Source organism: Periplaneta americana, chromosome 13, assembly GCF_040183065.1.
Source record: "Periplaneta americana isolate PAMFEO1 chromosome 13, P.americana_PAMFEO1_priV1, whole genome shotgun sequence".
In the NCBI taxonomy this organism is placed as follows: Eukaryota; Metazoa; Arthropoda; class Insecta; order Blattodea; family Blattidae; genus Periplaneta; species Periplaneta americana.
In genome coordinates this window covers 96,661,140-96,675,754 of record NC_091129.1, presented here as the reverse complement: position 1 = coordinate 96,675,754, position 14,615 = coordinate 96,661,140, and the positions used below count along the sequence as shown (strand labels likewise).

The 14,615-nt window shown below is 35.1% G+C and overlaps 1 protein-coding gene and 1 long non-coding RNA gene across 2 annotated transcripts in view; one reads left to right on the top strand and one right to left on the bottom strand.

Moving 5' to 3' along the window:
- LOC138712132 (cytochrome P450 4C1-like) overlaps nucleotides 1-3,194 on the bottom strand; it is a 28,290-nt gene extending 25,096 nt beyond the window's left edge. The window contains exon 1 of the mRNA XM_069843591.1: nucleotides 3,151-3,194. Within this exon, the coding sequence (XP_069699692.1) occupies nucleotides 3,151-3,179 (29 nt within the window). The 5' untranslated portion in view covers nucleotides 3,180-3,194. The remainder of the gene's footprint in view (nucleotides 1-3,150) is intronic.
- LOC138712145 (uncharacterized) overlaps nucleotides 1-14,615 on the top strand; it is a 204,356-nt gene that overhangs the window by 35,778 nt on the left and 153,963 nt on the right. The gene's annotated exons all lie outside the window — the stretch shown is intronic.

Here is a 14,615-nt window from a genome sequence, read left to right as displayed (position 1 = left end):
GCGGTAGTACATATATGCGGTATGATAAAAAAAAAAAAAGCTTACCGCCAAAGCGATAGTAACATACGGTACGATAAAATCATAAAAGCTTACCTCGTTCTTGCACTGATTGAAGGTACCAATTACAAAAATGAATCCTAGCTGCGTCGTCAGGGGCCAAAAGCTGGTGCACTACACGGGTTTTGTATGATTTTAACTTTAATAGTTTAGTAGCGAGTTGAACAGATGTTTTAGACACCTCTACTTGTTGTGCTAAACGGCGCAAAGATTTGTGAGGGCTTTGCTCTAACCGAAAACTTATTTCGTCCAATTTCTTCTCTGTTAATACACGTTTATTCACACGAAGCATCTTATTTTGTACAGATACTGTCTATTTGAACTTCTTTACTAGTTGGTATAGTGTTGTTTTATCCAGCACAGGGGAATCGGGAAATTGACGACGGAACTTACGGCGACACCTTCCCACGACGACTTTTTTGCGAAAGTATTACAAATAAATTGCGTTGTTCTGTGCTGTTCCTCAGGACACAACTTACACACTCGGCACTCAGCACAAAACTTAAAACTGCTTTCTGCAATATTTTGTTGCGCGGAATCTGATAGTCCGAGAATATTCTCTCGATTGTTGCACAAGTCTGAGTAAATTTGCGATCTCATTATTACTGCGCACAAGAACGGTTAAAAAATTATGAATTATTGCTAGATTTCTGTTAATCATTCAATTAGACCTTGCGAACTAATTTATATGTACTTTGCGCGGGATCTGGTCCGAGAAAAATAGGGCCATAAACTCGGGAGCAGATAGTGGCACTCGGACGACTAGTTTTCTGTAGCTTCGGTGGCGTTTCGTCTCGTCCAACCGGTATTAACCCGAGTAAAGTTCAGATGCAGCGTGCTGTATTCGTACAAGAGCGCGGCCGTTCGGCGACAAATATCATTCACAGAAGAAGAGTGGTAAGCACAATAAACCTCAGGCTGAGGTGCAAGACTTCGGGCTCTTCCTCCGTAAAAGAAAAAAATATAAACAATATTAGGTTTTGATATAAATAATATTCATCGAAATAAGTAAAAAAAAATTAACTTCTCATAGACGTACTTCTAAAACACAGTTACATCTAATTTACAGACGATGTTTACATGTGACAGTGGTAAAGGTGCCATACTTGGAGTGTAAAAGACAAAACTTGGTTTTAATGTGTTTATGCCAGGTCGGAGGTTTCCTCTTGACGCTCTGGAATTCAAGGTCGGCCGGTGAGTGACTTGGAGAAATTAGTACATGAGCAGATTGAGAGTGTTTGTAAGCAGATTCATGAAATCATGAATAACCAAGGATTCCCAAAGGAACACGTGTTTCTTTACTACGAACTGATTATTTAATGACAGAACTTGACACAGAGAGCTTGCCGCAGCAATAACAACAGTTACCTTGTAATTCAGTAGGTATCGATTTTTGGACCCGCGTTTATTACAACTTGATTTTTTTTTGCTTTGGTAAATATATCTACTTTCAAAGTTTGTAAACATTTTTAACAGGCTGTGGAGATGTGGTTATTACGCTTAATGGAAAAGTAAATATGTGAGCTAAATTAGCATATATTGTAAACGGAAATTGTTTCTACTTTCTTATTTATGTTTTATCCTCAACTGCAAATAATTTTCCACATGATAGAAGTGTGATTATTTTAAGTGAACAATACCATCGATTTATAAACACTTATAATACAGAATTAAATCTAATGGATGGTTTCATGCAAATGAACTAGCACTTAATGTCAATAAGGCCAATGTAATCAAATTTAGCAAACACAACAGTGCATGTCGATGGTGTTCGGGTAAAGAGGGTTAAGTCACTTTTTGTGAAAATGGAGTTTTGTTTTCCAGATGAATAAAGAAGCTAAATTCTACTACTGGGTGAGCAAAAAACTAAATAATACTAGCATTTGATATGTTTTATTTGTATAGAAAATAATTAGGGGTCCGAAGTTTAATTTTCGTTTATATTAAAACTAATTTTTATTATTTATCTCCATTTACCCAAACTCAATCGATATTTTCCCTACAATATTAGATTAAATGGAACTAATGTCAAAGAATCTATAAGCATGAAGTTTCTTGGATTGTAATTCGATAATCACTTGAACTGGAAAACACACATAGAATATCTTGATACTAAATTGAACTCTTCTTATTACACATTAAGATAATCTTATATTTTAATTGGCAATATAAACGCACTTAAAATGACATAATTTGCATATTTTAATTTGGTAATGAAATATGGTCTGGGGCAACTCTTTTGAACCAAGATGTATTTTTGTTTACAAAATAAATTCATAAGAATAATGAGAAGTGTGCATAAAATGACATCATGTAAATTTTCCAAAATTTAGAAATATTAATCTTTCCCTAATGATGTTCTTTATAAAAGACCAAGATACATTTACTGCTACTCCGAATATTAATAATTTTTATAAGGCACAAATCAGATATTCAACTACGTTGTGTTTGTTTCACATGTTATAAAATATGAATATTCATGTATTACAGTCTTCATTGCACCGCCTGATTTTCTTAAATCTCTGAAGATCCAAGAAAAAAGTTCAGAGCATGATTACCAAAATGATTCCATACTCACACCTTCTTCTCTATTAATGAACTTTTCTGTTTGTAAACTAAATTAATCTGCGTCTATGTATTGTATATTTTTTACTTTCTGTAGGCTCAAACCTGCAATACTGATATAAAACTTATGGTATACATAAATGAAACGAATATAAAATGAATCGCAAACAAATTTAAGATCATTGAATGATTGTGTACAGTATGCAGACTTGGTTCACCATTGATTAGGAACGACTTCTTATTTTGAATTGTGAGATGCTTTTCAAACTAGATCACCTTAATCATATTCTAAGCTTACATAAAGGTAATGTTAAACCAAAAAAGCATTGCAATACTAAAATAATATAAACAATACTTCTTACACAATGACATATACAGTAAATTACCCAAGCCAAGTGTTACACTTTAGTACGCCAAGTATTGAGTAAGATTTACAGCTTAAACTTATCACTATTGCGTTCGTTCTTGTCCAAGCCACTAATATCTGGTAAGCAACTAGCTTTCATATTAGATTTGTACTTTACTTACTTGAGATTACATATCACTAAGTTAAACATTATTTCACGTGTACAAATTGTGACAGATGGCTTTCAGTTCGATGAGCACTATCGACGCAAAATTGCAACGACATATATATTACGCTTGAATTATTACCATGAGGATACTAAACTTAATGTTCAGATAAGATAAACCAGAACTCGCGTATTAAAAGCGAACTTTGGTATCAAATGTGCATACAAAACAAATGTTACACAAGTTTCGTATGAATGAATTTACCTTTGCGTTTGATAGAACAAACTCAATGCTCTTGTTTTCTTGAGCTCTAAAGATACAATGGAAAGTGGAAGCAGGATCAGGTGGTTTTATTTACTGGTTTTGCTGCGTCACTCTACTCCAAGTTACATCTATTCTTATCGATTGATCCAAAGGTCAGTCGCTAAACATGACAGCAATTTTGATACTGGGAAGTAAATACCTTATTGGTAATCTGCAAGGTATTACAATTGATTATTTTTTATGTGAACTTTGTACTACAATAACTGTTTAGTGACAATTACAGGACTATATTACGAAAATAGAGCAATGCAAGAAAAATATATGTTGGGAAATTCTAGCAGGAGACACTAAGGATAGTTGATACATAGGGATATATGATATAGGGTAATTGTTAGAATAACCGTCCTGAGATTCATTCGTACTTATAATTACTTCCTTTTGATGGTTTGTTGTCATTTGTACAAAGTTTGGAATGGAAGAATTTGATCTATAGCTAGAATTGCAATCCTGACTGATGAAAGTAAGTATTACGTGTCGTATAGTATTCCTTATCATTTTTCAATAATATGGATAAGATTTATCAAATATAATTTTTTGGGATAGGAATCTACATATCTTTTAAGTAATTATATCCGGCACCCTTGAGACAATGATTATCCTAACCTTTTTTCGAGTAAAAGTATACAAGGGATATGTGATACGTGTATCAGTCATCCCTATGACAAACTGCATTTAAATTCATTATTCCTACAAAAATTCTTGTGCTTCACATGTTACAGATGCCAATGTTCTATAAATTTATAGGTGGGGAAAAAAGGTAAAAAAAAAAAATCATGAGACACATTTGTTGAAGCATGCAGTGAAGGAGGTTCTGGACAAAAGAATAGGACTAAGAACCACTGCAGAAAAATTTGCTATACAGAGTGTTTAAAAAATACGGGGCATAATTTCAGATATGTATTTCCCACATGTAGATACTCAAAATAGTTCATTACAACATGTGTCCGGAAATGCTTTATTTCCGAGTTATGGCCTTCACAACATTGAAATTCACCGGAACGTTTTTCTTTCCGCAGATCGTTGCCGTCAAAGGAGACATTAAGAGGGCACTCTGACAGTTCATTCCGAGGCGAAGGTTACATTCAGTGTTGTATAGGCATTAGACTGTGCGACATGTATTCAAATCAAGAGCTGGCAGAGATACCTACACTTCATGTACGGTAAGGCGGACGGCAATGCTGCGCTGGCTCGTCGTTTGTACCAGGAGAGGTACCCACAGCGACAATGTCCAAATCGGAAGACATTTGTACGTCTCCATTACCGTCTGTGCGAGTATGGAAAATTTAACTCTCCTGGTTTGGGAAGGGGACGACCAAGATCTACAACTCCAGAAGCACAGGAGGAGATTCTGGAGGCTGTGAACATGACTCCTTCTATCTGCACACGAAGGGTAGCGTTGCAAGTCATTGTTCCTCATACGACTGTCTGGAGACTGTTGAAAGAGTATCAATTGTATCCTTATCATTTGCAACGTGTACAGGCCCTGTCACCAGCAGATTACCCTGCACGAGTTAGGTTCTGTCAGTGGTTCTTGCAGCAGTGTGGTGTAAATCCGAACTTTCCTGCCTTAGTATTATTTACAGATGAAGCACAGTTCACACGAGATGGCATAACAAATTTCCACAGTCAGCATGTATGGGCGTATGAAAACCCACGTGCAACTGTTCCATCTCATTACCAGGTGCGGTTCTCCCTCAACATGTGGGCCGGTATCATTGGTGATCGATTAGTTGGACCCCATGTACTTGTAAACAGACTTACGGGGCAGGCGTACACAAACTTCCTGGAAAACGCCATACCTCATGTTTTAGAAGACACTCCACTGATCAATCGTCAACACATTCACTTCTTGCATGATGGCGCTCTTGCACACTTGAGTCGTACGGCTCGCCGGTACTTGGATCGAAGGTTTCCTGATCGATGGATAGGGTAGAGGTGGCCCAATTGCTTGGCCTCCACGCTCACCTGATCTGAACCCTCTCGATTTCTACTTGTGGGGCCATTTAAAATCATTGGTTTATTCGTCTCCGGTGCCTGATTTGGAATCCCTTCGAAATCGAATTGTGGCATGTTCTGAGGACATACGCAATACTCCTGGAGTTTGGGATCGTGTTCGCAGGTCAATGAGACATCGATGTGAGGTCTGTATTCAAGCAGGAGGTGGACATTTTGAACATCTTCTGTAATGATAACGACCTGCGGGAAGAAAAACGTTCCTGTGAATTTCAATGTTGTGAAGGCCATAACTCGGAAATGAAGCATTTCCGGACACATGTTGTAATGAACTATTTTGATTGTCTACATGTGGGAAATACATACCTGAAATTATGCCCCGTATTTTTTAAACACCCTGTAGATAAAATAACTTTAAAGAGGTGTGTTATGAAATATCAAGAAGAAGAAAACACAACATTTGAACGAAACTGGGGGGGTTAGACAAATTTTCACCAGGGAGGATCGCAGAAATTTAGGAATCATATGACGTGTAGATCGTAAATGATGAATGCTGAAATGTACATAGAAACCATTTGATGTGTAGGTTATGGACTATGATGATCGGAATGTAGAAACCATATGATGTGCAGAACTTTGTTGAAGATCGCCAAAATATAGAAACCATACGTCTAGATCATTGATGTTGATCGCAGGGACCTAGAAAAATTACGGCGTATAGTTCATGGAAAAGCGGTCGGCATTTCATGCGGTTAGCGGCATCTTACGTCATAACCACGCAGGGGCAGTTCACTAATGCATCCCTCCATACACACACACACACACACACACACACTCTCACTCCACGTAGGATAGGCAGAGTACATGGGTAACTGGCGATCAGCATGTTTGTTTCCAAATCATTAAACTTAGAGTGCAGAAGAACGAATATTTGTAGAAAAATGGGAAGAAAAATTATTTTGTTGTGCACAGGAAGAAAATGTAACATGTTTGGTATGCAATAAACTACTTAAAGGGTTTCATATTATCACCATAAAGAGACATACAGAAAACTCCCTTATCACATGTACTTTACTATAATATTAATACTGATTAAGGGAAAAGCGTTGCTGAATATCATTTTTTGATATTATAAAATGTTGAAACTTTTCAAAGAAGCCTAAATAAGGGAACATTTCTCCCATTTAAAAATTTTCCGAAAATTCACTAAAATTCGAAATATCCTCTCCTTAGGCTTAGGTCATAGGTTAGTTTTATTTCAATGTTCGGCTCGACATATATATATGTGGGCAATTTCTTTAAAAAATGAAACACGTTAAATGTGAAGCACGCTACCGATTGATGGACCAACATTCATTTGAGCAATTACAAATTTCAACTTATGGTAGAGGACCAGATTTCACTTCACGAGTTAAAACATCGGGATAGGCTGATGAGTAATTTTCAGATCCATCAGTAGGATGCTAAGACATCATGTAGTTCGGTTACTTATTTTCAGTCTACTCGGGCAGTTCAGTCCTCTCCTCCCCCCAGCCCACTCTTTCTACCACCCCTCGTCTTGCAAGGCGGGCTACGTTTCATATGACGTTGACGTTCTGCCTACCCCTGACCTATAGGAATCATATAACGTGTAAATTGTGGAAGACTGTTGTCACAATATAGAAACATTACGATATATGGATATGAGGGATTAATGTTCGCAATGTATAAACCATATTTAAAATCATGGATAAAGCAGTATTAACTAGGTGAGTCTTCATAGTTTTTAAATTTATGTTTGTCTCAAAAACTCCCGGAGAAATTGACACAATAAATTATAGTAGGCCACGGCAGCGTAGTCGGTATAGCGCTGGCCTTCTATGCTCGACGTTTCGATCCCGACCCAGGTCGATGGCATTTAAGTGCATTTAAATGCGACAGGCTCATGTCAATAGGTTTACTGGCATCTAAAAGAACTCTCGCGGGACAAAATTCCGGCACACCAGCGACGCTGATATAACATCTGCAATTGCGAGTGTCGTTAAATAAACCATAATTAAAAAATAAATAAGTAAATTATAAGTCTCATAAATATGTTAGTAAATAACTAAAATAGCTGTTGGTTTGTAATATAACAATATATTAAAACGATTTTTACAAATCAATCAAAGCTCGATTAACCTATCGATTAAATATTTTGATCGATCGATAGCACTAATTTTTACGTAAGTAACTGAGTTTTTCCTCTTCCCTGAATGAGTTGTAGTAATCAAAATTGCATCTTTCGAATGCAGCTTTCAACTGTTTGTTCAAAGTATACACTATTTAGCTAAACGATAACAGAATCTGACAAAGAGATACTGTACACTTCGCGACACGAGCGGAGTGGATAGCGAAATGCGCGAACTCATGATGCGACCGCAGTAAGCTATTCATTAGCGCTGTTACAATCAAGCTTGTTCATCTACTGGAAGTAGGAAAATCTGTTTAGCTCACGATGATGGGAGAAGCCGCGCTACTCTCTGCATGACAATCTCTATTTCCTTCAGAGGTCTCATGCCCTGATGTCAGTTTTTGTCCTAGATGCCCACTTCTCACATCACGATGAATAAGACTTTTTTCATTACAAGTCTCACACACACGCAGTATATGTGTGTGTGTGGCATCCTTAACAGGACTGGTTATGGGATCTAAATGAGACAATGAGTTGTGTACACACATTGCGTCTGTAAACATGTAGACAAGCACATGGATATGACATCCCATAGCCCTGATGACATCCACTTCGCTCATCATGATGAATAAGAAATTTACATTACAAGCAACAAAGTCTTTGTCATCCTGAAAACAGACCAAGGTATGAGAGGTAAATGATATAAATAAAATTATCTACATACATTGCAGCCACTGGCGTAGCTCAGTTGGCAGGCGCGTTTTTCCTGGTACCCGGATTTGCGTTTGGATGTGGGTTCGGCTGATTAACTAGTTGAATTTTTTTCCGAGGTTTTCCAACAGCAAGACGAATGTCACGTGATCTGTGTCGAATCCTCGGCCTTATGTCGCCAAATATCAAACTTCTTTAACCAATTCCCTCGAAGTTAAATAGCCTAACCTAGTTTAGGAATGAGAAACCTCTCTCCCAAGTTGTGGAATTAAAATGGAATGCTTGCCTCCACTATTACCTTTCTTCTTTTGCAACGATTGGACGTAGGTAGTAGATAAGACTCTATCAAGTGCATAAAAACATGTGCCGTACACTCACATATATGCAGTATCTTGTTTGTTGACATGTTTTCGCTGTTTTAAACTTTTAGTCTGTACAACAATGTCAACTTTGAAATTTATTTATTTATTTACTTATTTATTTATTTATTCATTTTATTTGTTTATCTGTTTAATTTATTTATGTATCTGCCTATCATTCTATCTGTATGCCTGCCTATTTATTTATATATTTATCTAAGTGTCTAATTATTCATTCATTCATTCATTCATTCATTCATTTATTCATTCAATTCATTTATTTATTTATGTATTTTATTTATTTATTTTATTTATTTATTTATTTATTTATTTATTTATTTTGTTTATTTATTTATTTATTTTATTTGTTTATTTATTTATTTATTTATTTATTTATTTATTTATTTATTTATTTGTTTGTTTGTTTGTTTGTTTGTTACGTACGGTCAGAAAACCCGTGCATTGCATTTAAGAGAAAATTCTGATAATATAGTACATCTCTAAGTATAATATTGCTCAATAAATCTATCTATCTATCTATCTATCTATCTATCTATCTATCTATCTATCTATCTATCTATCTATCTATCTATCTATCTATCTATCTATCTATCTATCTGTCTGTCTGTCTGTCTGTCTGTCTGTCTGTCTGTCTGTCTGTCTGTCTGTCTGTCTGTCTGTCTGTCTGCCCGCCCGTCCATCTGTTCGTCCATTTTATTATTATTATTATTATTATTATTATTATTATTATTATTATTATTATTATTATTATTATAATAAAACAGAGATGTGGTTTGTAATGAATCAGTATTGACAAGTCAGTAATTTAATAAATCGATAATAATTTGTAGGATACCGGTACCTTAATTTCCAGCAGGATCAAAACAATGGGAAAATGTGAGTTATTTTTAGGAAAAATAAAGATGAATGTTCAGTGACACGAATGATATAATTTTTTATTAGTTATGTAGATAGTATTTTATGTCCGAAGAACAGAGAAGTAACACCGACACCAAATTTCTGTCACTAATATTTGTCCGTATAAATGTTTATTATTATTTAATTTTGAGAGAAAGATTGTTATTATGTAGCCTTTAGTAGGCCTACTGTAGATCCGAACATTACTTCAAAACGACGTACACATTGGCGAAGATTAGACACTACAGTTTAGAGCAATGAAATATTCAATTTCAGACCTAGATTTAAGAAATTAGGCACAATTGTCTATTTTAATGGGCAATTTGACGACGTTGTACCAAGTATTCGGTTATATATCTTCGGTGAAATTGGCGAATGATGTGTGATATTCTCCACTTAGGAAAAACCTTATCAGACGCACTTTGAACTCACGCCTAAGCGTCACCTGTGATAACGAGCCCACTCGTTACTCCGGCGAATTTTTATCATTATTATCTCCGCCATTATCAGAAACATGGATTAGACTCTCCCTTCCATGCATAAGTAGTCTCGATTATATGTCGGACGTATTATGTTTCATCATATTGGACTTTCGCTTCCACTAGTGCACATTTACGTAATCTTTGTTTACTTGCAAACACACCGTGGCCAGCTTAAAACCAACAAAAAATAGTTACAAATGAAAAAGTGTACGACAAATATAAATAAATCCACCAACGTTTGGTAGTACACTGCTTGCAATAATTGAATCAGAGTTTGCAGAAACAGTACATGTCGCTATTTGTGGAGAAATGAGTTTATTCGAGTTTCATGGACTGTTGATATAGGGCTATCATTCCATGCAGAAACCACGTATGTCAGTATAGCCGTCTCAGATTTGGAGACCTGTGAAATCCTGGAAGCGCGCAGAAACAACTCATGTCAAAGATATGTGCCGACACATTGGTTCCGATTCCAGACGGCAGGCATCTACGACAGTAGGATACAAAAATTGATCCCACTGAATGAAAAATGTCTCAATTCTGGTGGTGAATAAGTTGAAAAACAACTCAATAATTGCTGTATGTTCCATTAAAACTTTCCATGAAATTTTGTTCTCTTTCTGTAAACGGCCCCAGGGAAACTTTTTTTACGACCTTTGTAATTGCGCTCGAGTGGCCAAAATTTGTGTAAGCACTTCTTTTGACATTATTAAAATGATGGAAGGAAAAAGATTAATTCTTTTATCTGGCCCCATGAGAATGTTTACTTGTAAGTACAAAGGAGAAAACCATATTTACCTTCTTCACTGGCATATCCAGACAAATTCGTACCAATTCAAAGAGAGCAGCTTGACGATATACGCAAACTAATGCGTTACATACCACATGAATATCAAGAATTTTACAATAGCCTAATATTCTTCAGTGGCCTATTGTGGAAAAATAAGTCCATTTATATGCTGAACTTATTTATTAAGTACAGAGTAGGCCTATGCATATATTATATTCCTAATTTGACAAATAAACTTTAGCTGAACTGAAATTATTATACCACAATTTTCATTCCTTGCAGAAACAACACATGTCAAGCTAATATATAGGGTATATATATATATGGTATATTGATTTATTTCATCAACTATTCATTAGATTCAAATAAATTTGGTATAAAACGACACATCTACTAGGCTTCTGTCTGAAGAAGCCAGTACTACTGTATAACCAATGATGTGGTCTACCACCAGTAATAACATTTTTTGTGTCTACTGAAAAATTTAGTTTTCATGACATGTGCTGTTTCTTTAATCCCCGATTCAATTTATGTAACAACTAGTAAGTACCCTGGAGTAGGCCATCCATTATATTTTACTGCTTGTGTACTTTGTGACCTGGTACAGTGTAAACTGTAAGAGAAGGTCCTATGGCCTTAACTCTGCCAGTATGAGTGAGTGAGTGAGTGAGTGAGTGAGTGAGTGAGTGAGTGAGTGAGTGAGTGAGTGAGTGAGTGAGTGAGCAAATTTTTTAACATCTTCAGCCGTCATCCACATGTTGTTTGAATTTTGTATGCATGTAAATGACGTTCGAAACCGTTAAAATAATTTCTTCTGAAACTTTCCGCTTGGAATGCTTATCGGTACTCGGCAAAAATCTTCTCTCTACTTGAAATTTATAACCAAGGACATTATTCTTTTATAGTAAGGAATGTGATAGTGTCTTTAAAAGCTGGAACTCCCGACAAAACCGGCAATGTATTGTACGTACTTAATAGACTTTGTTCTTTCACTGATAGCCAAAATATTATAATATAACAATATGCATTATTTAACAGACAAATTTTGTTTCTTTTTGTGTTTGTTTCTATTATTCTTTCGGGCTTTGAGCCTTTGAAAAGTGGTTTCTCTTATGCTCGTTTCTTAATTTTCCGATACTTGATATAGTTTTACGTCAGGGCTGGGCACATTACGTGATTCTGAGAAATGAGCGCTGTGTGCTTTAAAGAGCGGGTCTTGCACGCGCTCTGATGTATGCATACTGTACGTTATTCAGTGTCAGTGCAGTGGTGACTCTGCAGTATGATGGCGAACTTTGAAGACGGACCTTCCGCTCATACACTAAACCGTCCCGCTATTCCCAATGCGTTTAATGTATCATGAGAGGAGGAGTTCTTTTTGGTAGAGAGCAGTGGATTAGCAAAGTGTTTAATTTGGCATAAAACACTCCTACTGATTAAGAAGTTCAATATCCAACGACATTATTCTTTACAACATGCTACTGAATATGACAAATATGTTGGTAATGAACGCCATAAATTAATACAACTTAAAGAAAATGTTTCTCAGGTACATTATATTAGAGTATCAGTTTGATATTTACATTGCATTATCGGTTATTATACATTTAGTAATAGGCCTATATAGTTTTAAATTATACAAGTATTATGATATATCATATATCATATCATATCATATATCATATATCATATCATATATCATATCATATCATATCATATCATATCATATCATATCATATCATATCATATCATATATCATATCATATCATATCATATCATATCATATCATATCATATCATATCATATCATATCATATCATATCGTATTGTATCGTGTCGTATCGTATCATATATCATATCATAATTATATTATATTATATTATATTATATTATATTATATTATATTATATTATGTTATATTATATTATATTATATTATATTATATTATATTATATTATATTATATTATATTATATTATATTATATTATATTATATTATATTATATATTAACAGGATGACAATAATGCACTTAGTGAATCGGCTATGAGAATTAGCTACAAAATTTGTCACGAAATTGCAAAGGAATTGAAAACATTCAACGAAGGTAACTTCATCAAGCGTTGTTTAATTATATTGGCAGATGAACTCTGTCCACAGCAAGTAGGGGAAGTGGAAGCCATACACCTGTTTCGTAGAACCGTGGTGAGGAGGTTGCAGTATATGCGTATAGGTTATGTAAATAAGCCTAATGATTTGTGTGTGTGCATAGAGCGAAGTTTATTTCATTAAATTAATAAGAGTGTTATAAAGTGTGTAATGTACAATGGATTGATGTAATATCCTTATAAACTATTATATACTGACAGACTGAATGACTAGAACAACCGTGGCTCTTGTTATATTAATGCAGGGAAGGTAGCTGTAATGTGAGTCCGCCACTGCGTGAGCGTTCTGCTCTGGCTTGGAATTGAAGTGCCTTCCGGAGCGAGAGCAGCTCTGGCTGATTAAATGGAGCCGCTCTCATGCCGGCCCTGTTTTACGTGGACAGGTGATGCAGAAGGAAATGAATGAGTGATTTAATTTGTAACATAAATTAATTTCGTTAGTTAATGATTGTGCACTTTCTTTTAGCAATAAGGAGTGGCAATCTTGAGACACAATCTTATCAATATGTTTGTGGTATGATTTGGATTTATATAGGCTCTTAGTGATAAGTATATGAGCATACTTGTAATAGTGACCAATATATTTTTTATTTCGGCATAAAATCATATTCACTGCTTTTAACGCTCATGTTGTCAGGTCATTTTTCTAAATAAAAAACAAGAATTCTAATGTACTTACAAATTGTACAGATAAATGGGCCTTACAAACTCTGGGCTCTTATAGTATAAAGAAAATAAATATTATACACATATTGCATGGAATTTCATTTTTCAATCAACAGCAATATCTTATTGAATGGAATGAATGGACGGACGGATGGATGGATTATCAGATCCAATAATCTGATTTAAAAATAATGCACTCTATTGATTAAATTGAAACCAACGATTTTACTCTTAATAGCAATATTAACCACTAATAAAAACTTGCAAATCACTACGGACATGTTTCGTTCGAATATTATTATTAATAAGGTGTTCATTGTAAAAAGTGATCTTGTGTACATGCATTTATTAGGAGTCGTGTGGAAAGTGAGTACGGAAAATATTTTCCGAATTCAGTGCAGAAACGCTTACTTTCAGTGCCAGTTTTCTTGTCGGAAATGTTGTCTTTCGACACGTCCTTAGAAGAAAATACTCAACGCAATATTCTGTGTCATCAGGAATAGGCTGTATTTAAAAGAATATAAAGATTGTGTTATTAACATTTAAAAGAAATAGATTATAATGTGATTTGTAGTTGAATTTATGCATATTGTATTTGTTGCTACTATTCAAAAGGATGCGGTAATGAAGTTCTTATCTCAATCGAAATGATTGTGCTAATTTACTCTTGCCTCATAGGTGTAGATAAAATAACGAATAAGTGGGCATATGTCTATAAATATCATTCTCACATAGGCCTATATTAGTGATCGATAGAGACAGAAGTCTGGACACCAAACATTGCCTAGATACAGGTTTAAATAAAATTGGCTATCGGACAACGTTAGTTGTTTACTCTACTGATGCACCTTCAGATTCGTAGGCAAAATTAAACACATCGCGTGAAGGAGCTCTGTTCATTCGAAATTTAATGGGTGCGGATTTTGTATGGTTCTCTAGATTATGATAGATTGTTTCGATA